General features: G+C 45.0%; 1 protein-coding gene across 1 annotated transcript in view; it reads right to left on the bottom strand.

The window, feature by feature from the left end:
• Positions 1 to 16,492: 16,492 nt before the first annotated feature.
• LOC135517027 (transmembrane protein 132C-like) overlaps positions 16,493 to 26,900 on the bottom strand; it is a 135,389-nt gene continuing 124,981 nt past the window's right edge. Inside the window, exons 10-11 of the mRNA XM_064941059.1 lie at positions 19,192 to 19,383; positions 16,493 to 17,548 (exon numbers count right to left, since the gene is read on the bottom strand). Coding sequence (XP_064797131.1) covers positions 16,493 to 17,548; positions 19,192 to 19,383 — 1,248 coding nt within the window. The remainder of the gene's footprint in view (positions 17,549 to 19,191; positions 19,384 to 26,900) is intronic.

The raw sequence follows: 26,900 nt of genomic DNA, 5'->3' as shown, positions 1-26,900 counted from the left end.
ACCAAACTGACTCTGTGGGAGACGCAGATGCGGAAAGAAAATTTGAGCCACATTCCCTGCTGCCAGACCATGAAAGAGAAGCTCTCTACCAGTGCGTTCCCGAGCGCACAGTTGGCTGATAAAATAGGTATGCTTGCCGCTGACTTTCGACGCCGATTTGCTGACTTTGAAGCACAAAAAAGCAGGTTGGAACTGCTCGGTAACCCATTTGCTGTTGACGTGGAAAGCTCACCACCAAACCTCCAAATGGAGTTGATTGACCTCCAATGCAATGATGCACTGAGGGCAAAATATGCGGCAGTGGGTGCTGCGGAGTTCGCCCGTTTCCTCCCCGACACAATGCCCCAGCTGCGCATCCAGGCTGCTCAAACGTTGTCTATGTTTGGCAGCACATACCTGTGTGAACAACGTTTTTCTTTGATGAACCTGAACAAAACATCACACAGAAGTCGACTTACTGCTGAACACCTCCACTCAATTCTGAGGATTTCCTCAGCTCAGAGCCTTACCCCGAACATTGATGAACTTGTGGAAAAGATGGGACACCACCAAGTATCACCCTCAACCTCAAACAAGTGAACATTACTGTGCAATCACATATTTAGAGTTTTTACTCAGTTCAAGTTTAAAAGTTAAAATTTAATATTTGTTTTCACTGCATGTTACTTCTCCTTAAACAAAGTGTTGTTTTTGATTAATAGATTTTTGCACTTTATTTTATTGTATTTCAATCCAATTATATTTTAAAAATATTTCAGTTGAGTGGATGATAGAAAATTGCTATTATTGTTTTTTTCTTTGAAGTAAATTTAGCCCACTTTTGCTAAAATAGAAAATATAGGCTACTGATGGTGCCTTGAATACCGGTTTCTTTCATTTAATGTTCATGTTATGGGGATTTTTATATAAAGGATATTTGTCTTTTGTGTCTGTTGAAAATTAAAGATTACTGACAGAGCCATAAGAAAATATTGCTTTATTTATCTGATCATATTGGAATATATTTGTTAGGTTTTCAGTAGGTTCAATTAGGTTCACTAGACTATATGCGTCATTTAAAAATTTTTCAATGAACATTCGAACAGTCCGGCCCTCGGCTTGTAGCTAAATTTTTTATTTGGCCCTCCGTCCATTTGACTTTGACACCCCTGCCGTAAGCAATCCCACGCCTCACACAGCTGCCATATCCATTTGATCACTGTCTGATTTGTACGTGCATTTATTTTCTGTGTACAGTACATAACTCACCTCTGAATCTTTTTTCTGGTACATATGTTATGTTCTCTGATGTATTTCTCCAACATACTAGCTTTGAATGGTGAAAGGAACACATTACAATGGACCAGTATCATCTAAGGGACCGTTTGAAATGTATTGGGGCAACTGCACCCACATCACATGACCCTCCCTTGTACTGTAAAGAAAATGTGCGCACCCTCCCCCCTCATAAAATGAACTCAGAAATAATGGTCACCACCACAAATAACATTAACTGTAGCAACCCTGTGTGTACAAATGTGGATATGGCTATGACCACTTCAGCTTGGTTTTGGGAAACAGTAGACGCCACGCAGGGCTACGGGCCAGGAGGTAGAAGGTTTGGCGACCACCATGGACAAGCTCACTCTCCCTGCCTTACACTGGGATCAGAGTTGGCTGCAGACATTGATCAGCTACAGGGAAATCTGACTTTCCACATTTTGATGCTATATTTATAGTTACTTAATAGAAAGTTACTCAAGTAAAAGTGAAAAGTCACCCAGTAAAATACTACTTGAGTAAAAGTCTAAAAGTACTTGATTATAAATATACTTAAGTATCAAAAGCAAATGTAATTGCTAAAATATATTTGAAACATCTAAAAGTAAAAGTATAAATATTTAAAATTCCTTATATAAAACAAACCAAATGCCACCATTTTGGTTTTTAAAATATAAGGATAGCCAAGAGTACACACTAACACTCAGACATAATTTACAAACGATGCATTTGTGTTTTGTGAGTCTGCCAGATCAGAGGGAGTAGGGATGACCATGTGGTCTCTTGATAAGTGTATGAATTGGAACATTTTCCTGTCCTGCTAAGCAGTCAACATTTAACAAGTACCTTTGAGTGTCAGGGAAATGTATGGAATAAAAAGTAGATTATTTTGTTTAGGAATGTAGTGAAGTAAAAGTTGTCAAAAATATAAATAGCAAAGTAAAGTACAGATACACCAAAAAGGACTTAATTAGTACTACAATGCATGTAGTCTGGATAGCCATGTTCAGGAGTCTTACGGCTTGTGGGTTGAAGCTGCTTAGAAGCATCTTGACCCTAGATTTGGCTCTCCGGGACCACTTGCCGTGTGGTAGCGGAGAGAACAGTCTATGACTGGGGTGGCTGGACTCCTTGACAATTTTTAGGGCCTTCCTCCGACACTGCCTGGTATAGAGTTCCTGGATGGCATGAAGCTTGGCCCCAGTGATGTACTGAGCTATTCACACCACTCTCTGTAGTGCCTTGCAGTCGGAGGCCGAGCAGTTGCCATACCAGGCAGTCATGCAACCAGTCGTGGTGCAGCTGTAGAATCTTTTGAGGATCTGAGGATGCATGCCAAATATTTTCAGTCTCCTGAGGGGGAATAGGTTTTGTCGTGCCCGCTTCACGACTGTCATGGTGTGCTTGGACCATGTTAGTTTGATGGTAATTTGGACACCAAGGAACTTGAAGCTCTTAACCTGCTCCACTGCAGCCCCTTCAATGAGAATGGGGGCGTGCTCGGTCCTCATTTTCCTGTAGTCTACAATCATCTCCTTTGTCTTGATCATGTTGAGGGAGAGGTTGTTGTCCGGATCTCATCCCTATAGGCTGTCAAGTTGTTGTCGGTGATCAGGCCTCACACTGTTGAGTCTTCGGAAAATGTAATGATGGTGTTAGAGTCTTGCCTGGCCATGCAGTCATGTTTGAACAAGGAGTACAGGAGGGGGCTACGCACGCACCCCTGAGGGGCCCCTTTGTTGAGGATCAGTGTGGCAGATGTGTTGTTACCTACCCATTACCACCTGGGGGTGGCCCGTCTGGATGTACAGGATCCAGTTGCAGGAGGTGTTTAGTCCCAGGGTCTTTAGCTTAGTGATGAGCTTTGAGGGCACTATGGTGCTGAACGCTAAGCTGTAGTCAATGAATAGCATTCTAACATAGGTTTTCTTTTGTCAAGGTGGGAAAGGAGAGTGTGGAGTGCGATAGAGACTGCATCATCTGTGGATCTGTTGTGGCGGTATGCAAATTGGAGTGGGTCTAGGGTTTCTGGGATGATGGTGTTGATGTGAGCTATAACCAGCCTTTCAAAGCACTTCATGGCTACAGACGTGAGTGCTACGGATCGGTGTTCATTTAGGCAGCTTACCTTAGTGTTCTTGGGCACAGGTACTATGGTGGTTTACTTAAAACATGTTGGTATTACAGAGTCAGACAGGGAGAAGTTGAAAATGTCAGTGAAGACACTTGCTAGTTGGTCAGCGCTGGTAATCCGTCTGGCCCTGCGGCCTTGTGAATGTTGACCTGTCTAAAGATCTTACTCACATTGGCTGCGGAGAGCATGATCACACAGTCTTCCGGTACAGCTGGTGCTCTCATGCATGTTTCAGTGTTATTTGCCTCGAAGCGAGCATAGAAGCTGTTTAGCTCGTCTGGTAGGCTTGTGTCACTGGGCAGCTCTCGGCTGTGCTTCCCTTTGTAGTCTGTAATAGTTTGCAAGCCCTGCCACATCCGACGAGCATCAGAGCCGGTGTAGTACGACTCAATCTTAGTCCTGTATTGACGCTTTGCCTGTTTGATGGTTCGTCGGAGGGAATAGCGGGATTTCTTTTAAGCTTTTAAGCTTCCGGGTCCCGCTCCTTTTAAGCTTCCGAGTCCCGCTCCTTAAAAGTGGCAGCTCAGTGCGGATTCTGCCTGTAATCCACGACTTCTGGTTGGGGTATGTACGTACGGTCACTGTGGGGAAGACATCATCGATGCACTTATTGATGAAGCCAATGACAGATGTGGTGTACTCCTCAATTACATTGTAGGAATCCTGGAACATATTCCAGTCTGTGCTAACAAAACAGTCCTGTAGCTTAGCATCTGCTTCATCTGACCACTTTTTAATTGATCTCGTCACTGGTGCTTCCTGCTTTAATTTTTGCTTGTAAGCCGGAATCAGGAGGGTGGAATTATGGTCAGATTTGCAGAGGGAGAGCTTTGTCTGCGTCTCTGTGTGTGCAGTATAGGTGGTCCAGAGTTCTTTTCCGTCTGGTTGCACATTTAACATGCTGATAGATATTTGGTAAAACTGATTTAACTTTCCCTTCATTAAAGTCCCCAGCTACTAGGAGCGCCGCCTCTGGGTGAGCGTTTTCTTGTTTGCTTATGGCGGAATACAGCTCATTCAATGCTGTCTTAGTGCCAGCCTCTGACTGTGGTGGTATGTAGACAGCTACAAGGAATATAGAAGAAAACTCTCTCGATAGGTAATGTGGTCTGCAGCTTATCATGAGACACTCTACCTCAGGCGAGCAATAGCTAGAGACTTCCTTAGATATCGTGCACCAGCTGTTGTTTACAAAAATATATAGACCGCCGCCCCTTGTCTTACCAGACGCTGCTGTTCTATCCTACCGGGAACATCGTATAAGCAGCCAGCTTTGTTGATGTTGATGTTGATATTGATGTATGTTGATATTGTTGTCGTTCAGCCACATCTCCGTGAAGCATAAGATGTTACAGTTTATAATGTCTCGTTGGTAGTTTAATCTCCCCAATAACTTGTAAATGTTATTGTCCAAAGATTGCATGTTTGCTAGCAGAATTGAGGGGAGTGGGGGTTTATTCGATCGCCTCTGACTCCTCAGAAGGCAGCCCTCCCTCTGGCCTCTCTTTCTCTGCCTCTTCTTCATGCAGATCATTGGGTTTGAGACCTGTTCCATGACTCTCATCAGAGTCACATAGGCCTTTTTTGTACCTTTATTTAACTAACAACAAATTCTTATTTTCAATGACGGCCTAGGAACAGTGGGTTAACTGCCTGTTCAGGGGCAGAACGGCAGATTTGTACCTTGTCAGCTCGGGGGATTTGAACTTGCAACCTTCTGGTTACTAGTTCAACTCTCTAACCACTAGCCTACCCTGCCGCCCCCTATGTAGGATGACTTAGGAGAAGGATGATCGGCAACAGACAGCGCATCAGTAATAGAACAAAGCGTATTTATGTTTGTAATAAAGCCCTTTTGTGGGGGAAAACATATTCTGATTGGCTGGGCCTGGCTCCCCACTGGGTGGGCCTATGCCCTTCCAGAACTACCCATGACTGCGCCCCTGCCCAGTCATTTGACTTCCATAGATTAGGGCAGGGGTGCAACTTTGGTGTTAGAAGTAGAGGGGACATAATATTGCATTTTGGGGGATAAACACTCCAAACAGCCTGACCGCTCTGAGATGTCCGGTTTCCGGTTCCGGTTGGAGCGAGCGGTCGCATCTACACTTCGGTCCGCAGGTAGTATAACTTTTCATTACATTTCGTTATAGTACAACGGTTTGATTTGTCTTATCTTAGCAATTAATTCTTAGCTAGCTACATAGCCGTCTTTGTATCAACGACAATTGCATATTATCGTATTCGTCGTCCTAACGTATCTGCCCAGCAGCTAGCTAAGCAGCTAGCTAACATCCACTGTCCAGTAGCACTGTAGAAACTATTACACTCAACTGAACGACTCGATGAGCGTAGTGTCAGCTAGCTACATAGTTGTCTTCGCTGTCTTCGTATCCAAGATAATTGTGCAGTTTAGAGTGTGTAGACTTAGAGTGATTATCTTAATTTACCGAGGTTAGCTAGCCAGCTATTTGTCGTCCTTAACGTAGGAAATGCTGCTAGCTAGCTAGCCAACAGCTAGCCAACCTCTACCGAATTGAACTCCAACTACCCGGTCAACATTCCGCGTCGCTCCACAGGTAGTATCACATTTTTCATTTCACTTCATTACAGTACAACGGTTTGATTTGTTTGATCGTAGCTAGCCAGCTACATAGCCGTCTTTGTATCTAAGACAATTGTGTAGTCTAGAGCGATTTTCTAGGTTAGCTGGCCAGCTATTGTCGGTCTTTCAACGTAGCTAGCCAGCTAGCCCCCGAATAGCAGCACTGTAGTAACTATTACAGTACAACGGTTTGTTTTGTTTGATCGTAGCTAGCTAGCTACATAGCCGTCTTTGTATCTAAGACAATTGTGTGGCCTAGAGCGATTTTCTAGGTTAGCTGGCCAGCTATTGTCGTTCTCTTAACGTAGCTAGCCAGCTAGCCCCGAATAGCAGCACTGTAGTAACTATTACAGTACAACGGTTTGTTTTGTTTGATCGTAGCTAGCTAGCTACATAGCCGTCTTTGTATCTAAGTCAATTGTTTAGCCTAGAGCGATTTTCTAGGTTAGCTACATCGCAGCCACTACCAGCTAGCCTACTCCAGCAGTACTGTATCATTTCAATCATTTTAGTCTATAAGATTCTTGCTACGTAAGCTTAACTTTCTGAACATTCGAGACGTGTAGTCCACTTGTCATTCCAATCTCCTTTGCATGAGCGTAGCCTCTTCTGTACCCTGTCAACTATGTGTCTATCTATCCCTGTTCTCTCCTCTCTGCACAGACCATACAAACGCTCCACACCGCGTGGCCGCGGCCACCCTAATCTGGTGGTCCCAGCGCGCACGACCCACGTGGAGTTCCTGGTCTCCGGTAGCCTCTGGAACTGCCGATCTGCGGCCAACAAGGCAGAGTTCATCTCAGCCTATGCCTCCCTCCAGTCCCTCGACTTCCTGGCACTGACGGAAACATGGATCACCACAGATAACACTGCTACTCCTACTGCTCTCTCTTCGTCCGCCCACGTGTTCTCGCACACCCCGAGAGCTTCTGGTCAGCGGGGGTGGTGGCACCGGGATCCTCATCTCTCCCAAGTGGTCATTCTCTCTCTCTCCCTTACCCATCTATCTATCGCCTCCTTTGAATTCCATGCTGTCACAGTTACCAGCCCTTTCAAGCTTAACATCCTTATCATTTATCGCCCTCCAGGTTCCCTCGGAGATTCATCAATGAGCTTGATGCCTTGATAAGCTCCTTTCCTGAGGACGGCTCACCTCTCACAGTCCTGGGCGACTTTAACCTCCCCACGTCTACCTTTGACTCATTCCTCTCTGCCTCCTTCTTTCCACTCCTCTCCTCTTTTGACCTCACCCTCTCACCTTCCCCCTACTCACAAGGCAGGCAATACGCTCGACCTCATCTTTACTAGATGCTGTTCTTCCACTAACCTCATTGCAACTCCCCTCCAAGTCTCCGACCACTACCTTGTATCCTTTTCCCTCTCGCTCTCATCCAACACTTCCCACACTGCCCCTACTCGGATGGTATCGCGCCGTCCCAACCTTCGCTCTCTCTCCCCCGCTACTCTCTCCTCTTCCATCCTATCATCTCTTCCCTCTGCTCATACCTTCTCAACCTTTCTCCTGAGTCTGCCTCCTCAACCCTCCTCTCTTCCCTTTCTGCATCCTTTGACTCTCTATGTCCCCTATCCTCCAGGCCGGCTCGGTCCTCCCCTCCCGCTCCGTGGCTCGATGACTCATTGCGAGCTCACAGAACAGAGCTCCGGGCAGCCGAGCGGAAATGGAGGAAAACTCGCCTCCCTGCGGACCTGGCATCCTTTCACTCCCTCCTCTCTACATTTTCCTCCTCTGTCTCTGCTGCTAAAGCCACTTTCTACCACTCTAAATTCCAAGCATCTGCCTCTAACCCTAGGAAGCTCTTTGCCACCTTCTCCTCCCTCCTGAATCCTCCTCCCCCTCCCCCCCTCCTCCCTCTCTGCAGATGACTTCGTCAACCATTTTGAAAAGAAGCTCGCGACATCCGATCCTCGTTTGCTAAGTCAAACGACACCGCTGGTTCTGCTCACACTGCCCTACCCTGTGCTCTGACCTCTTTCTCCCCTCTCTCTCCAGATGAAATCTCGCTTCTTGTGACGGCCGGCCGCCCAACAACCTGCCCGCTTGACCCTATCCCCTCCTCTCTTCTCCAGACCATTTCCGGGGACCTTCTCCCTTACCTCACCTCGCTCATCAACTCATCCCTGACCGCTGGCTACGTCCCTTCCGTCTTCAAGAGAGCGAGAGTTGCACCCCTTCTGAAAAAACCTACACTCGATCCCTCCGATGTCAACAACTACAGACCAGTATCCCTTCTTTCTTTTCTCTCCAAAACTCTTGAACGTGCCGTCCTTGGCCAGCTCTCCCACTATCTCTCTCAGAATGACCTTCTTGATCCAAATCAGTCAGGTTTCAAGACTAGTCATTCAACTGAGACTGCTCTTCTCTGTATCACGGAGGCGCTCCGCACTGCTAAAGCTAACTCTCTCTCTCCTCTGCTCTCATCCTTCTAGACCTATCGGCTGCCTTCGATACTGTGAACCATCAGATCCTCCTCTCCACCCTCTCCGAGTTGGGCATCTCCGGCGCGGCCCACGCTTGGATTGCGTCCTACCTGACAGGTCGCTCCTACCAGGTGGCGTGACGAGAATCTGTCTCCTCGCCACGCGCTCTCACCACTGGTGTCCCCCAGGGCTCTGTTCTAGGCCCTCTCCTATTCTCGCTATACACCAAGTCACTTGGCTCTGTCATAACCTCACATGGTCTCTCCTATCATTGCTATGCAGACGACACACAATTAATCTTCTCCTTTCCCCTTCTGATGACCAGGTGGCGAATCGCATCTCTGCATGTCTGGCAGACATATCAGTGTGGATGACGGATCACCACCTCAAGCTGAACCTCGGCAAGACGGAGCTGCTCTTCCTCCCGGGGAAGGACTGCCCGTTCCATGATCTCGCCATCACGGTTGACAACTCCATTGTGTCCTCCTCCCAGAGCGCTAAGAACCTTGGCGTGATCCTGGACAACACCCTGTCGTTCTCAACCAACATCATGGCGGTGGCCCGTTCCTGTAGGTTCATGCTCTACAACATCCGCAGAGTACGACCCTGCCTCACACAGGAAGCGGCGCAGGTCCTAATCCAGGCACTTGTCATCTCCCGTCTGGATTACTGCAACTCGCTGTTGGCTGGGCTCCCTGCCTGTGCCATTAAACCCCTACAACTCATCCAGAACGCCGCAGCCCGTCTGGTGTTCAACCTTCCCAAGTTCTCTCACGTCACCCCGCTCCTCCGCTCTCTCCACTGGCTTCCAGTTGAAGCTCGCATCCGCTACAAGACCATGGTGCTTGCCTACGGAGCTGTGAGGGGAACGGCACCGCAGTACCTCCAGGCTCTGATCAGGCCCTACACCCAAGCAAGGGCACTGCGTTCATCCACCTCTGGCCTGCTCGCCTCCCTACCATTGAGGAAGTACAGTTCCCGCTCAGCCCAGTCAAAACTGTTCGCTGCTCTGGCCCCCAATGGTGGAACAAACTCCCTCACGACGCCAGGACAGCGGAGTCAATCACCACCTTCCGGAGACACCTGAAACCCCACCTCTTCAAGGAATACCTAGGATAAGATAAGTAATCCTTCTCACCACCCCCCCCTTAATGATTTAGATGCACTATTGTAAAGTGGCTGTTCCACTGGATGTCAGAAGGTGAATTCACCAATTTGTAAGTCGCTCTGGATAAGAGCGTCTGCTAAATGACTTAAATGTAATGTAAATGTAATGTCCGCATGGTCCTAAAGCACCCTGTTGCCTCATTTTGTATCACTTTCCAACAATAAAACTGGGGCGGCCAAAAATGTTCTTTCAGAATGCTGGGGGGACATGTCCCTCCCCGTCCCCAGTGATAGAAAATTGATGCAGATTTGAATTATTTTATGTGTGGTATGATTGCTAGTTAACCTAATGCAGATCTGGACAAATTATCCACCTACCTGTTATGTATGGTACGTCGTGCTGTTCGTCGTACTGTACATTGTTATGGTTTACGACAGTGTGCTGCTTTACGGATTAATAGGTTGTCAGAATGTGTCATTAAATGACAGAGTAATGTACAATGTGAATCTGTGCAGATCTGCGTTCTTTTACAGCTAAGCTAGATATAACATTGGCGATGAAGATGGTGGAATTCAGCTTACCACCACCAGCACCATTCCTTGCCATGCTTGGTGAACCTCCAGTCCCGTGGAATAGCTGGCTTGAAAGTTTTAACACTTATCTCGAAGCTATGGACTTTTCTACAATCTCAGACAACTGGAGGACAGCACTTCTCTGTCACTCCCTCGGTACAGAGGGGCCGTGGATTTTCAGATAGAGGGGATGTTATGTGAAAAGACAAGAGAGAAACTACTTTTAGAATCGGATCATTTACAACTTGATGGAGCTATTAAAATAGCACTCCAGGTTGATACGGCTTTGGAATGCTCTACTGGGCTAACAGACAGCTCTGCAGCATACACTCAGCCCCCAGCCATTCTCACACAGCATCTTCAGCCCAAGCAGGCTCACTACAATGATCATGCGCTGCGCTCGCCCTCCCACGTCGATAGCAGCATGGACACAGTCACAGACACATGCCCGTGTAGCAGGCACACAGACAAACAAACAAAAGTAGCTGTGGGGCTAGCTCTCACAATTCATGGGCTTCAAACTGAACTACTATCACAATTACAGGCCTCTCTCATCTTTTTAAGTGGGAGAACTTGCACAATTGGTGGCTGACTAAATACTTTTTTGCCCCACTGTATATAGTCTCACTATTGTTATTTTACTGCTGCTCTTTAATTACTTGTTACTTTTAATTTCTTATTCTTATTTTAAATGTTTTTAAACTGCGTTGGTTCTATTCGGCACATGTGATTAATAACATTTGATTTGATTTGTCTCTGTACAAGCAACGGCAGAGGGAGAGAGAGAAAAACACCACCCATATCCTCATACAGCTGTTAGGTCAGTCTGCATGAGAAGATGTCTCTGCGATGTCCGGGATCTGAGCAGACTGTGTTTTGTGTCCATACAGTATCATCTCTCCAGACAGAAGCTGCTTATTTTAGTGATGTTCTGGGCCTGATTCTCCCAACAATATGTACTGGGAAAGGAAAGATATCTAGTCAGTTGTACAACTGAATGCAATCAACTGAAATGTGCCTTCTGTATTTATCCCAACCCCTTTGAATCAGAGAGGTGCGGGGGGCTGCCTTAATAGTCATCCACATCTTCGGCACCCAGGGAACAGTGGTTTAATAGCCTTTGCACAGGGGAAGAAAGACAGATTTTTACCATGTCAGCTCAGGGATTTGATCCAGCAACATTTCAGTTACTGGCCCAATGTTCTAACCACTAGGCTACCTGTGCCCTGCCTTCTTGACACCTGCACAAACGTTCTATTACATGTAATTACTGTAAACTTTTCTAGCGTGGGTGGGTCGATTATTTCACTGTCACAACAAGAGCGTCAACAGTCATCATTACCACGATCACAGCCCTAAGTGCCAATCCCCACCAGACACTGACAACATAGACCTAAATACAGAAATACCATCTGAGATAAAACGAGAAGCAGAAAATAAAACAAACTCACTTCTTCCACAGAGGGGTCCCATTGAGGAAAAGGGGCGGGGGAAGGGTGTTAGCTTCAGTATCCCAATTAGTATCTCAATAAGGCCGGCACAGGGGGGAATAGGACTGAACCAGACACATCTAATACACTGCAGTGAATCATTTCCCTCAATGAACTCTTCATTGTTTCTGTGACTCCCTTGCCACTATAGTGCTTATCTATGAGGGCTGCGCCATTGCAGTGCTTTGTACACATGGTTTGGATGAAGGCAGTCTCTTATACTACACTTCAGTGAGTGTCTGCTTAGCATTGTGAAAGTTGACCCTGTAGAAATGCAATGCCAGGGGAGGAGGGAACAACACCACAGTCACAGCTGCTTTAATTTCACTGATCTAACTCATAAATCACCTCACACACACACACACTCACGCACATGTGCACACACACACACACACACACACACACACACACATGCATACGCACACACACCAGCAGTGTGATAAGGCCTGCCAACTCCAATAGAGAAATATTTGTGAAAGAACCATTTATTAAGTTTCAAGTTTTAATGTCTCATGCACAAGTACAGTGAAATAACTTTCTTGCAAACTCAAAACCCAACAATGCAATAATCAATAATAATGTATTACTAGAATAATACAAACGAGAAATATGAAATACACAATTAAGTAAGTAAGTAAGCATACTATATACAGGATTTTTTTGGTCAGTGTGCAGGGATACTGGAGTGATGGAGGTAGATATGTATAGGGGTAAGGTGACTAGTCAACAGGATATAAGATAAACAGAGTTGTAGCAGCATGGGTGTGACTGGGTTGGCGGGTTTGTAGAGTCAGTATAAATGTACAGTATGTGCATATTATGTGTGAGTGAGCAAAAGATCAAGTGAGTATTTGTGTGTGTTAGAGTGACAGTGTGTGTGAGTGTGTAGGGCCCTGTGAGTATGCACAAATCAAATACAAGGTCATTAAAGATACTTGGTTAACTCAGATAGTCTGTGTAGCTATTTCGTTAGCTATTTATCCATCGCATTGCTCAGTCAGACTTGATGCTCCGGTACTTCTTGCCATGCGGCAACAGAGAAAATGTTCTATAGCTTGGGTGGTTAGAATCTTTTCCGGGCTTCTTTTCACACCGCCTGATAAAGAGGTCCTGGATGGCAGGGAGCTCAGCCCCAGTGATGTCCTGTGCTGTCCGTACAACCCTCTGTAGCACTATGTGATGGAGGGTGGTGCTATTGCCACACCAACTAGTGACGCAACCAGCCAAAATGCTCTCAATGGTACAGCTGTAGAACCTGAGGGGGAAGAGGCAGTTCTTCACAACTGTGCGTGTGTGTTTGGTCCATTTTAAGTATTTTGTGATTTGGACACCAAGGAACTTGAAGCTGTCTACCTGCTCCACTACCGCTGTGTCATTGTGGATGGGGATGTGCCCCCCCGAAAGCTGAGCGGCGGCGATATGAGGTAAGGCAGCGCAACAGGCACGAGAGAGGTGGGGCACATGGGTAGATTGGCGGAGTCAGGCGATAGACCTGAGCCAACTCCCCGTGCTTACCGGAAGAAGCGTAGTACTGGTCAGGCACCGTGTTACGCGGTCAAGCGCACGGTGTCGCCAGTACGTGCTCATAGCCCGGTGCACTCTTGGCCAGCCCCCCACAAGTGCCATGCGAGAGTGGGCATCCAGCCAGGGCGTATTGTGCCGGCTCAGCGTGTTTGGTCTCCGGTACGCCGTTTCGGCCCAGAGTATCCTGCACCGGCGCTGCGTGCTGTTTCTCCAGGGCGCTGGGAGGGAGCAGTTCCGTGCCGGGTGAATGTGGGCATTGAGCCTAAGGGAGAGGTGCGAGTGGTATGCACCAGATCTCCAGTGCTCCCCCACAGCCCGGTTCAACCTGTGCCTGCACTCTGGAGGGTCCGGACTAAAGTGGTCATCCAGCCTGGTGGAGTGGTGCCAAGGCTGCGCACCAGAACTTCAGTCAGGAGCTGCCAGAGTCGCCCTTCACTCCGGAGCTGCCAGAATCGCTGCCCCTCAGTCCAGTGGCGCCCTCTACGAGGGTCTTGGCCGGGTATGGTTCTCAATCAGGGACAGGTGTCTGTCGTTGTCTCTGATTGAGAACCATACTTAGGCAGCCTGTTTTCCCATTATGGGTTGTGGGTAGTTGTTTTCTGTTTTGTGTTTCTGCACCTGACAGGACTGTTTCGTTTTTGTTCATTCTCTTGTTATTTTGTTTTGTGTTAAGTAAAAAAAGAAAAACATGAACACTTACCACCTGCGCTTTGGTCCACACCTTCTTCATACGACGACCGTTACATTCATCTTATTATCAAGTGACTGTACATTGGCCAGTAGAATGGAGTGAAGAGGTGACCTGTTTTCCCTTCACCTTTAATCTCAAAATAATCACAAAATAGCTAAATTGAGTCAGAGCTTGCAAAACGGTGGCCATCCAGTTCCGTGCATACTGTACATGCGCACTCACACACAGGCACAGCAAGTATATGGTGGGAAAGTGGGGCGAGTTTAATCTGTTTAAGGCTAGGATCAATAGAGAAAGAACAGTGAGCAGCTGAAAGAGACAACAGGACAAACAACAGCAAAGAAGGCCTCACTCACTCATACTCTCTCATACTCAGTTCACAAACACATGAACTCTGTCACTTATTCATTCAGGCTTTCAAATTGATTTACCAACTCATGTTTTACTCATCAAAACAATTCATTTCAATAAAAAGCACAAGGTTCCAAAACTCTCTACTGCGCTTCAAATTAAAACCAACCCTTCCAACGGAAGATCATTTAGGGTATTGTATTGGTACAGTGTGTTATCTAAAAACACACAGAAAATGCATAAAAAGTTCAGCATTTTGAATGGGGACTGATTGCATCCCTCCCGCTCTCCTCTTCACAGGTGCTGGGGCTTGTACTTCATTAGAACATCATTGACATCTGGGTTGTTAGATGGGTACAATAATTTAGCTTGAAGGCATGCACTGTATATACTGTCGAGTTTGACATTGTAAACCACATCCTAGTAAACCACATCCTATCCACATCCATGTAGTAAACCACATCCTAGTAATCCTTAATTAGCTTTCCCATTCACAAAGAGGAGCCACACCTGTGTTCTATGGGACAGATACAAATTGTCTAGGAAAGGTACAAAATGCTTTTTAATGTATTAGAGTTGGAGAGGGAACTGCGACACACACTATGAGTAGCATTAGAGTAAAGGGTGGAAATACTTGTGATACTCATCAGTAGGGCCAATGAGTTTTTCCTAACCACATTACCTGACCAGGAAAAACTCTGGTTCCCATAAGCTAATATGTGATCAAAATATGGAAATAGTTCTGGTGTTGTAAGACAACTCTCGGTTCAGCCATGTCTGAAGTAGTACTTTAGGGATGCCGACATCACAATAACTTATTTCCCCAGCTTACTATCTGCCTGGCAGATGCACAAATGCACAGACACCAAATTGCCAATCTCATTAGAGCAGCAGTGGGTTTGTAGAAATGGATAGGTTGGGTGGGTAACGGAGTCTGGACAGATAGATAGAGGGATGAATTAAACGTCTAGACAAATGAATCAAACAGAAACAGGAGAGAGAGGTTTCACCTTTAGTTTTAATCAAATCCAGAGGCCATTTTGAAAACAGTAAGGGATGGACATCTATGGATCTGATTGACGGGGAGGAAGGAGGGATGGGGATGGACTCGTCAGGATTTTTGCCACAGAGCGGATCACTATTCCACCTGGAACTCAGCAGCTCATGTCATTAGAGTTTAGTTTAACGTACTAGCATATACTATACTGATCTGCACCAACCATTGGTTCTGGTAATAGACCTGTACTATATTGTGTGTTTGGGTTCGATGACTCAGTCTTAGTGAAATAATCTGGAGTAATTATGGTCCATCTGAAAGTGGAATAAGTAGATACAAAATGGGGATTTAACACGATGTAGCTCACCAACAGTTACTCTCACCAATAATTACAGGTAAGGTCAGAAGTGAACTAATTACACGAGGAGTAAAAATCTCCATATAGGCTACAGGTTTAACCTAGAAATTGGAAACAGTCAAAGGAATCATATCAACTACCTTGACAACAAAATAACAAAAGAATGTCACAAACAGCAAGTAGGAGACACTCCTGTTGACTTCTAATAATAGAGAGAAAAGGAAAGATAAGAAAAAAATTACAAAATATTAAGAAAACACACAACCTAGAGCTCAGCTATTCAAGGAATGTCATGTCTTTGACAGCGATGTGTGTGAGAGAAGCATGTGTCTTATAGGGAGGACTCTACAGTATCTACACATTTATTTCTGACGGATCAACAGGAACTAAGACAGGCTTTGTCTTTGTTTTCAGTAACATGCATGTTGATCTCTGGAGAACAAAATTAAATGCAAAAAGGAGGACAGACTAAAGAAAGACGTTACAAAATATTGTCTCATACTCCAAACCAGTCTCTATGCTCAACTTATTTACAATTTTAATAGCTTTGAACACTTCTCTCATAGACTGTAATTGCTTAACAACATAATACACAGCAGAATAAGGAAATTATGATTTAAAAAGTCAACAAAGAGAGCTGTGTGGGAAAGCTTATTTAATTTTGTTATCTAAAATTAAAGACAGGGAGCAGATATATCTACTAATTAAAGTGTCATTCAAGTTTAAAAAATTCCCACATATCCAATGTGGTGTAATGGCAATTTGAGTTTCCCCTCATTTGTGATCCTTGACCATTCCGATAGTAACAATGGAAACAACAATGGCTGGAACGCTCCATCTTGTTGTCATAGCGAGGTACAGTGCCAATCAATTTCAATAAACGCACCACTCACTCCCTCCTTACTCTGAAGGCATTCGGGTGTGTTAGAGTTACTCATTTGTCCACTAAAAATACAAGCGTCTTTATACAACGTTCTTTGTAGCGTTCTCGTTCAACCTCTCCATGTAATTCCGGAGCTCTTGCGAGTCCCCGAGCTCGATGTCTGGACACACCCACTTAATGTCGTTGGTCAGTCCGAGTGCCAGTGGGCTCAGAACTGGGCATCCATTATTGGGCTTGACGTTGGAGAAGGTGGTGAATTTGACCCTCTTCCTCTTGGTGGTGGGTGAGTTGAGTGACTCGTTCCTACCTCCCGGACAGCTTCCCTGGGCACTGCTCTTCAGGGCCCCTCCATTCAGCAGCTGGCTGCCCTCCTCCAGGGTTGATCCCAGCTCGTCCTGCTGCTGCTGCAGGCACAGGCCCTCATCCTGGCCAAGCCACACCCAGTCGTGGGCATGGGGCATTGCCTCAGGAGCCTCCAGGGGCAGCTCCTTGCTGCGGTACTTGAGGGCGTAGGAGATGCAGTTGATGAGGAAGACTAGGATGGCCAGGCAGAAGACCCCCAGCAGGGCATACATACCGATCTCCAGGTCTGTGAGGCCACGGCGGGACGACAACAGGTCCTCCTCTGTGCTGCGGCCCCGCGGCAGCTCCGCCTGGGCAGGGAACTCAGAGAACTCTCCAGGGACTCCTCCGTCGGCCAATAGCCTGTCCCCGTTGGGTGTCACCGGGATGGGGGCCTTAACCGTGGTAGCGTCCCGATTCATGATTCCAGCCTCAATGTCAGAGATGGAGCCTCCGTAGTAGGGTGCGTCTGGTCGGGTTCTGCCTCCGGGGCTGCTGTACAGCTCCTCAGAGTTGCCAAACCTAACACTGATGTTTCCTACCCCGGCAGCCAGGATGATGCGTCGCTTCGTCTTCCGGCAGAACTCTGATGATGTCATCTCTACGCGCACCAGTAACCCTTGACCTTCACCCTTTGCCACAATAACCGGCCACTTCCACTCGGTGCTGCGCTGTACTGACACCACCTGCTCGTCCAATGAGGTGGCTGTGAGCACAAAGTGGGCGGGGTCATAGTGGTCCAGAGGGGTCATGGAGCCGTCACTGAACTGAAGCCAGGCACTGATAAGAGATTCCTGAGGAACCATACATACACACAAACACACACGCACACACACAGACATCAGTGCGTCACCAGTATTGTTTTTCCATCAAAAGGGTAAACTAAACAACACTGTCTGAGTAGCGCTTCAACAAAGCCAATCTCTTCCCACATCTCTACTCTAGAACACCAACTCCCCTTGGGACATACTGCAGCTTAAAAGGAAAGAATGCTCCCTGTCAATGTAAACTGTTACTGTTACTAGACACAAGCAACCGGTATCTGCAGGAATCACATCTTTTCATCTTTATCAAGAGAGAAAAAGAAAGAAAGAGTGAGTGTAGAAGTAATGGGAGAGAAAGAACCCCGACAGATGTACAGAGAAGTTTTAATTAGCCCGATTTAAAAGCACAGGAGAATTTCAGCTGAGCAGGAGATCTCTGCAGCTGTTCCTCTGAAAATGTGTTAGTTTCAGAAGCAAACATCTTCATTGAGATTAGATCAATAATTTGATGTCAGAATCTGATCATATTCACTATAAAGGATAAAATGGCAGCCAATGTGACTCAAAGTTACAGTTTAACTTTATCACATATCTCACATAAACATTTTGAAAATTCCCATATACAATTTATATCTATTGGTCAAAATACAGTCAAAAAAGGTAAAAAAGCAAAAAAGTTAGTCAGCCACCAATTGTGCAAGTTCTCCCACTTAAAAATATGAGAGAGGCCTGTAATTTATCATAGGTACACTTCAACTATGACAGACAAAATGAGAAAGAAAAATCCAGGAAAGCACATTGTAGGATTTTGTATGAATTTATTTGCAAATTATGGTGGAAAATAAGTATTTGATCAACAAAAGTTTATCTCAATACTTTGTTATATACCCTTTGTTGGCAATGACAGAGGTCAAACATTTTCTGTAAGTCTTCACAAGGTTTTCACACACTGTTGCTGGTATTGTGGCCCATTCCTCCGTGTAGATCTCCTCTCGAGCAGTGATGTTTTGGGGCTGTTGCTGGGCAACACGGACTTTCAACTCCCTCCAAAGATTTTCTATGGGTTTGAGATCTGGAGACTGGCTAGGCCAGGAGAGATTAACAGTGGTCTTGTCTGTCTACCATTTCCTAATAATTGCTCCCACAGTTGATTTCTTCAAACCAAGCTGCGTACCTATTGCAGATTCAGTCTTCCCAGCCTGGTGCAGGTCTACAATTTTGTTTCTGGTGTCCTTTGACAGCTCTTTGGTCTTGGCCATAGTGGAGTTTGGAGTGTGACTGTTTGAGGTTGTGGATAGGTGTCTTTTATACTGATAACAAGTTCAAACAGGTGCCATTAATACAGGTAACAGAGGACAGAGGAGCCTCTTAAAGAATAAGTTACAGGTCTGTGAGAGCCAGAAATCTTGCTTGTTTGTAGGTGACCAAATACTTATTTTCCACCATAATTTGCAAATAAATTAATAAAAAATCCTACAATGTAATTTTCTGGATAATTTTTTCTCATTTTGTCTGTCAGGGTTGAAGTGTACCTATGATGAAAATTACAGACCTCTCTCATCTTTTTAAGTGGGAGAACTTGCACAATTGGTGGCTGACGAAATATGTTTTTGCCCCACTGTATGATACTGTATGTTTGGTGCAGTAGGTTGCTGAGTCGTGTGTGTGGTTACCTGTTTAAGTTTCTGCATGACTTCCTGTGTTGTAGCCGTGGCGACGATGGCCCTGTTGCTCCCTGGGCTGAGCTGGAGGGACAGAGAGAGGCCAGAGACCAGCTGCACTCCCAGCTCTGTCACACTCACTTTGTCTTCCAGAACCCTGACCATCCGCTCAGCCAGGATCGAGTCAGACAGAGGGGACATCACCTACAACATTATACACACACATTAGTATACAAACAGACAAACACACACACACTTGTATTGGTTCAACTTCAAATATATCATTTCACATCACCTTTACAAGCACTCACACTGAAGCCAACACCATCAATAATGGATAGAGGGAGGAGCGAAGACGTCAACATGACAAGCTTATATTAACACTGAAGAAAGAACATAATGACGGAGGAACACCATGACCCAAGCTTTTTCATAATGTACAGTGCGTATATTAATCAAGACAAGATGATGCATGTACTGTACACTCAATGGCGTCTGCGATCACCAGCTTCACACTCAGACACACTCAGACACACACACTCCGCCTCATCTGTCTGACTGGCAGTTCCCCGGCTCCGGGGCCTGCCGGAGATGTAAGCATGTAAATGTGAGTGATGTGTGATGAGAAGGGAAGTACTTCCATCCACTCCCATTAGGTCTGAGTCTCCTCTCCACCATCCTCCTCTGCTCCACCACCCGCCCACACACAGACTCACGCTTCCACTCCCTCCACACAGCCATAATGAACTGTCAGCACTGATCACTGCCTCATCTGAAAAGGACCATGGCCAACACACTCCTCCTCCACAGCACTGTACTATTAAAGCTGCATGCTACTGGCTGCATATTAACGACATAGCTAGACACACTGGGAACACACCGGCCCAGCTGTGTAGATATGTGTACTATGGCACCTGTAGGGCTGGGTCGAAGGTCAAACATATAAGGCCCAGGGGTCATTTGCGATCCGTTTAAGAAAGCCGGTGGTATGACAGACGTCACTACAGGAGAGGAATTTGAACGTAAAAAATATATTTTCATCAAAATTAGTTTTTTTCCAGAAATGCCTTCTTGAACATGTGAACTTTCGTGTCCGTTAATAACAAACTTGTATGTCATCCTTAAATATGAATAACATTGTTACATTACAAGCCTAGTTGGTTTAGCCACAGACAAAGGGAGGAACCTTCCCACTAGCCATGATTGGCTGAGATAATGGATGGGCTGGACATGACGAGACATGAGTTCTGATTGATCTGCTATGTCGCAGGCGTCTGTCTAAAACATGAGCTGCTCAGATAATCCTTGCGACCACATTTACAAAAAAAAGATATAGCCAAGGAGAACTGCAAAAGTGTTGCTACTGCTCTCAACAACATTGCTGCCGTGAATTTAGCAGGCGCTATCGACAAAGATCAGTGGGAAAAAGTTGAAAAGAGAAAAGTACTTTCTGGAAAAAGATTGTGCGATGTTGACTCGCTTTGACTTTGAAAACGAATCAGACGATGAGGAACTCAACAACAGTGTTGTTGTCATGGAAGAAGTGAAATCAGTAGAATGCCCGCTGGAAAATGGAGATGGAGAAAATGTGGATGTTTGATTGCAAATGCAGAGGGAGTCGAAAAGAGAACACAGAAGGCTGTTGTATAAAATACCCGTCTCTGGATTACATCTTCAAACTAAGTCCAACAATGGCCATGAAGCAATCATCCATGAGTCTAGCTTCATTTCAGATATTATGCGTTTCTAATTTTGACAAAGTCATTTTCATTGCAAGTTGAAGCCCACTGTTAGCTAGCTTCTCTAAGGCTTCATGCCACAATGACTACCGCCCTGTAGCATTCACTTCTGTAATCATGAAGTGCTTTGAGAGGCTGGTTATGCACTTCATCCTCCCAGCACCCTAGACCTACTCTCTGCACCGCCCAACAGATCCATAGATGACATAATCTCAATTGCTCTCCACACTGCCCTCACCCACCTAGATAAAAGGAATACCTATGTGAGAATGCTGTTCATTGACTACAGCTCGTCAACAAGTTTAGGACTCTAGGTCTGTGCACCTCCCTCTGCAACTGGATCCTGGACTTCCTGACGGGCCAACCCCAGGTGGTGAGGGTAGGCAGCATCACCTCTGCCTCGTTGACCCTCAACACATGGGCCCCACAGGTGTGTTCTTAGTCCCCTCCTATACTCCCTGTTCACCCACGACTGCGTGGCCACGCAATACTCCAACACCATCATCAAGTTTGACAACCACATGATGGTCATAGGAGGCCTGATCACCGATGATGATGAGTCAGCCTACAGTGAGGAGGTCAGTGACCTGGCAGTGTGGTGCCAGAACAACAACCTCTCCTTCAACATCAGTAATACCAAGGAGCTGATCGCAAGCACGCCCCCATCCACATCAACAGGGCTGCAGTGGAGCAGGTCAAGCTTCAAGGTAGTCCAAATCACTAAATACTCCAAATGTTCCAAACACACGCACACTGTCATGAAGAAGACGCGACAGCGCCTTTTCCCATCAGGAGGTTGAAAAAGTTTGGCATGGACAGTCGAATCATCAAAAAGTTATACCGTTAGTTACCTGTAAACTTGATCCAAACATTTCAAACAACTTTCCTAATCAAACTTTAGGTATTTTTAAACGTAAATAATCTATACAATTTAAGACGGAATAAACTGTGTTCAATTACCGGAGGAAAACAAAATGGAGCGAGCTTTCAGGTCACAGTACACTTCACTCGACCCTCGTTCTGAACAGGGCTACTTCTTAATTTTTCAAAGGAAAAACATCAACCAATTTCTAAAGACGTTTGACATCCAATGGAAGCAATAGGAACTGCAAGCAACTGCATTAGAATTCTAGATTCCCATTGAAAACCCATTGAAAAGAGAGTGACCTCAAAAAAAAATCCTGGATGGTTTGTCCTCTGGGTTTTGCCTGACAAATAAGTTTTGTTATACTCACAGACATCATTCAAACAGTTTTAGAAACTTCAGTGTTTTCTATCCAAATCTATTAATACTATGCATATTCTAGCTTCTGGGCCTGAGTAGCAGGCAGTTTACTTTGGGCACACTTTTCATTCGGACGTGAAAATAGTGTCCCTAGCCTTAAGAAGTTTTAAAGACTACAACCACTCAAGCCATAGACTATTCTCTCTGCTTCCGCACGGCAAGCAGTACCGGTGCATCAAGTCTGGCACCAACAGGGTCTTGAACAGCTTCTATCCCCAAGCAATACAACTTATAAGTAGCTGTCAAAATTACTACGCCTACTAAGTTAACCTTTGAACTTTATTGACCTTTTATTTAAAAAATGTCACTGTCTCTATGCACACTCGCAGGGCCCTACACACTTAATCCATCACCTACTCACTCACCCATAATATGCACGTACGTTTATACTGACTCCACACACACACACTCCCTCATATACAAGCTGATTCTACTCTGTTTATCTTATATCCCGCTGCCTAGTCACCTTACCCCAATACATATCTACCTTCCTCACTGTAGTGTCCCTTCACATTGTAAATATGATATTGGAACTGACCCTGTATATAATACTGCTTACTTACTTATTGTAGTATTACATTGTTATTGATTATTGCATTGTTGGGTTTTGAGTTTACAAGAAAGGCATTTCACTGTACTTGTGCATGTGACATAAAAAATGTGCATGTGACATAAAAAAACTTAGCTGGCTGGCATTAGCTGGCTGGCTCTCTAACTACATGTATGATCTGTGTAGTAATATTATTAATATCTCAGAAAACCATTTGCATTTCTAGGTGTAGCCTACTGTTAGCTAACTAGCTAACATTGAATCCAGTTGGTTAGCTTTAGAGACCCATCCACTTAGATATATGTTATTGGGGAGAGGTTATAGCCTCTCTTTCACATGACCTATCAATTTAGACAAGTGTGTTCCTGGGTAAGCCTCATCTAATAATGATCAAATATTTTTCTCTGGAATTGGTCTTTCACCATTTTGGTATTTTTATATTTTATTAGGAAAGCAGCATCTACTCTTCCTGGGGTCCACACAAAACATGAAACAACATAATACAGCACATTAATAGACAAGAACAGCTCAAGGACAGAACTACATCAATTTAAAAAAGGCACAAATAGCCTACATATCAATACATACACACACACACACTATCTAGGTCAGTGTGTGTGTGTGTGTGTGTCAGAGCTGTGTTTAAGTTGACTATGCAAACTATTTGGAATTTTCAACACATTAATGTTTCTTATAAGAAGAAAAAGTGATGTAGTCAATCTCTCCTTAACACTTAGCCAAGAGAGACTGGCATGCATAGTATTTATATTAGCCCTCTGAACACAATGAAGAGCAAGACTTGCTGCTCTGTTCTGGGCCAGCTGCAGCTTAAAAAGGTCCTTGCAGCACTCAACCACACGACTGGACAATAATCAAGATAAGACAAAACTAGAGCATGCATGATTTGCCACTGCAGAACACGCCTGACTCTCCTCCACCAGTCATGGATGGTCTAATGTCTTTCATCAACAAGAGAGCTAGCCCAAGCAAGCACTGGTTACAACTGAAGCATGAGGACTTGCAGCAAGTTGTGAACATCAACTACTATGCAAAGGATAGTGCAATAGTGTTACCAGGACAGAAAAACTTTGATGGAAGGCTGCTGCCATGTGACAAAAACAGGGGTGGGGCATCTCCACAAGGAATCGATGACAACACTTGGTATGTAAAGCATAAACACCACATTTTGACTGTTTCATTTACCACCAACGTGATTGGAACTACTTCTATTGATCTTGCATTTTTATAAAGTGTAATTTTACCTGAAGGTTTTCCTTTTTGTAGTCAAATCAAATGAAATGATATTTGTCACACGCGCTGAATACTACAGGTGTAGACCTTACTGTGAAATTGTAATGTTCATCATATTCCTCTTCTGAAGAGTAAGAGAGATCGGACCAATTTGCAGCGTGGTAAGTGCCCATTTTAATTAGACAAACTGAACACTACAAAAAATAACGTGACACAACCAAAACGGTCCCTTGCTTACTTACAAGCCCTTAAACAGTTTTAAGAAAATGTTTATAAAATAAACTAAAGTAAAATATTTTTTATAAAATCAAAAAGTAACAGAAGAAAATTACATAACAATAACGAAGCTATACACAGGGGGTGGTAACTAGTCAATGTGGGAGGGTACTGGTTAGTCGAGGTAATTTGTAAAGTGACTACAGTATGCATAGATCGTTAACAGAGAGTAGATGCAGTGTAAAAACAAAGGGGGTGGGTCAATGTAAATAATCTGGGTGGACATTTGATTAATCGTTCAGCAGTCTTATGGCTTTGGGGTAAAAGCTGTTACGGAGCCTTTTGGTACTAGACTTACCATGCGGTAGCAGAGAGAACAGTCTATGACTTGGGTGGCTAGAGTCTTTGACAATTTTTGTTCCTTCCTCTGACACCGCCTAGTAAACTCAGCAAAAAAAAGAAACGTCCTCACACTGTCAACTGCATTTGTTTTCAGCAGATTTAACATGTGTAATATTTGTATGAACATAACAAGATTCAACAACTGAGACATAAACTGAACAAGTTTCACAGACATGTGACTAACGGAAATGGAATAATGTGTCCCTGAACAAACGGGGGTCAAAATCAAAAGTAACAGTCAGTATCTGGTGTGGCCACCAGCTGTATTTAATACACAGCATTGAGATTACCTGCAATCACAACAAGCTTAGTCAGATGATGCTGTGACACATAGACCCAGACCATGACGGACCCTCCACCTCCAAATCGATCCCGCTCCAGAGTACAGGCCTCTGTGGTTTTATTTATTTATTTTATTTCACCTTTATTTAACCAGGTAGGCTAGTTGAGAACAAGTTCTCATTTGTAACTATGACCTGGCCAAGATAAAGCGTAGCAATTCGACACATACAACAACACAGAGTAACACATGGAATAAACAAAACATACAGTCAATAATACAGTCGAACAAAAGAAAACAAAGTCTACATACAGTGAGTGCAAATGAGGTAAGTTAAAGAAATAAATAGGCCATGGTGGCGAAGTAATTACAATGTAGCAATTAAACACTGGAATGGTAGATTGGCAGAAGATGAATGTGCAAAGGAGCAAAATAAATAAATAAATACCAGTATGGGGATGAGGTAGGTAGATAGATGGGCTGTTTACAGATGGGCTATGTACAGGTGCAGTGATCTGTAAGCTGCTCTGACAGTTGGTGCTTAAAGATAGTGAGGGAGCAGCAGAGAACTGGAAGGAAAGACGACCAAAGGAGGAATTGGCTTTGGGGGTGACCAGTGAGATATACCTGCTGGAGCGAGTGCTACGAGTGGGTGCTGCTATGGTGACCAGTGATCTGAGATAAGGTGGGGCTTTACCTAGCAGAGACTTGTAGATAACCTGTAGCCAGTGGGTTTGGCGACGGGTATGAAGCGAGGGCCAACCAACAAGAGCATACAGGTCGCAATGGTGGGTAGTGTATGGGGCTTTGGTGACAAAACGGATGGCACTGTGATAGACTGCATCCAGTTTGTTGAGTAGAGTGTTGGAGGCTATATTATAGATGACATCACCAAAGTCGAGGATCGGTAGGATGGTCAGTTTTACGAGGGTATGTTTGGCAGCATGAGTGAAGGATGCTTTGTTGCGATATAGGAAGCCGATTCTAAATTTAATTTTGGATTGGAGATGCTTAATGCGAGTCTGGAAGGAGAGTTTACAGTCTAACCAGACACCCAGGTATTTGTAGTTGTCAGTGCCGTCCAGAGTAGTGATGCTGGACGGGCGAGCAGGTGCGGGCAGTGATCGATTGAATAGCATGCATTTAGTTTTACTAGCGTTTAAGAGCAGTTGGAGACCACGGAAGGAGAGTTGTATGGCATTGAAGCTCGTCTGGAGGTTAGTTAACACAGTGTCCAAGAGGGGCCAGAAGTATACAGAATGGTGTTGTCTCTGCGTAGAGGTGGATCAGAGAATCACCAGCAGCAAGAGCAACATAATTGATGTATACAGAAAAGAGAGTCGGCCCGAGAATTGAACACTGTGGCACACCCATAAAGACTGTCAGAGGCCCTCCGATTTGACACACTGAACTCTATCAGAGAAGTAGTTGGTAAACCAGGCGAGGCAATCATTTGAGAAACCAAGGCTGTCGAGTCTGCCAATAAGAATGTTGTGATTGACAGAGTCGAAAGCCTTGGCCAGGTCGATGAATACGGCTGCACAGTAATGTCTCTTATCGATGGCGGTTATGATGTCGTTTAGAACCTTGAGCGTGGCTGAGGTGCACCCATGACCAGCTCTGAAAACAGATTGCATAGCGGAGAAGGTATGGTGGGATTCGAAATGGTCAGTAATCTGTTTGTTAACTTGGATTTCGAAGATCTTAGAAAGACAGGGTAGGATAGATATAGGTCTGTAGCAGTTTGGGTCTAGAGTGTCACCCCCTTTGAAGAGGGGGATGACCGTGGCAGCTTTCCAATCTTTGGGAATCTCAGACAATACGAAAGAGAGGTTAAACAGGCTTGTAATAGGGGTTGCAACAATTTCGGCAGATAATTTTAGAAAGAGAAGGTCCAGCGAGAAAGAGAGGGTAACGCTCATTCCTTCAATGATAAACACGAATCCGACCATCACCCCTGGTGAGACAAAACTATGGACTCATTTAGTGAAGAGCACT

The sequence above is a fragment of the Oncorhynchus masou genome, chromosome 28 (assembly GCF_036934945.1).
Source record: "Oncorhynchus masou masou isolate Uvic2021 chromosome 28, UVic_Omas_1.1, whole genome shotgun sequence".
In the NCBI taxonomy this organism is placed as follows: Eukaryota; Metazoa; Chordata; class Actinopteri; order Salmoniformes; family Salmonidae; genus Oncorhynchus; species Oncorhynchus masou.
The sequence above is the reverse complement of the archived record's forward strand: the minus strand, read 5'-3'. Positions and strand labels throughout refer to the sequence as shown.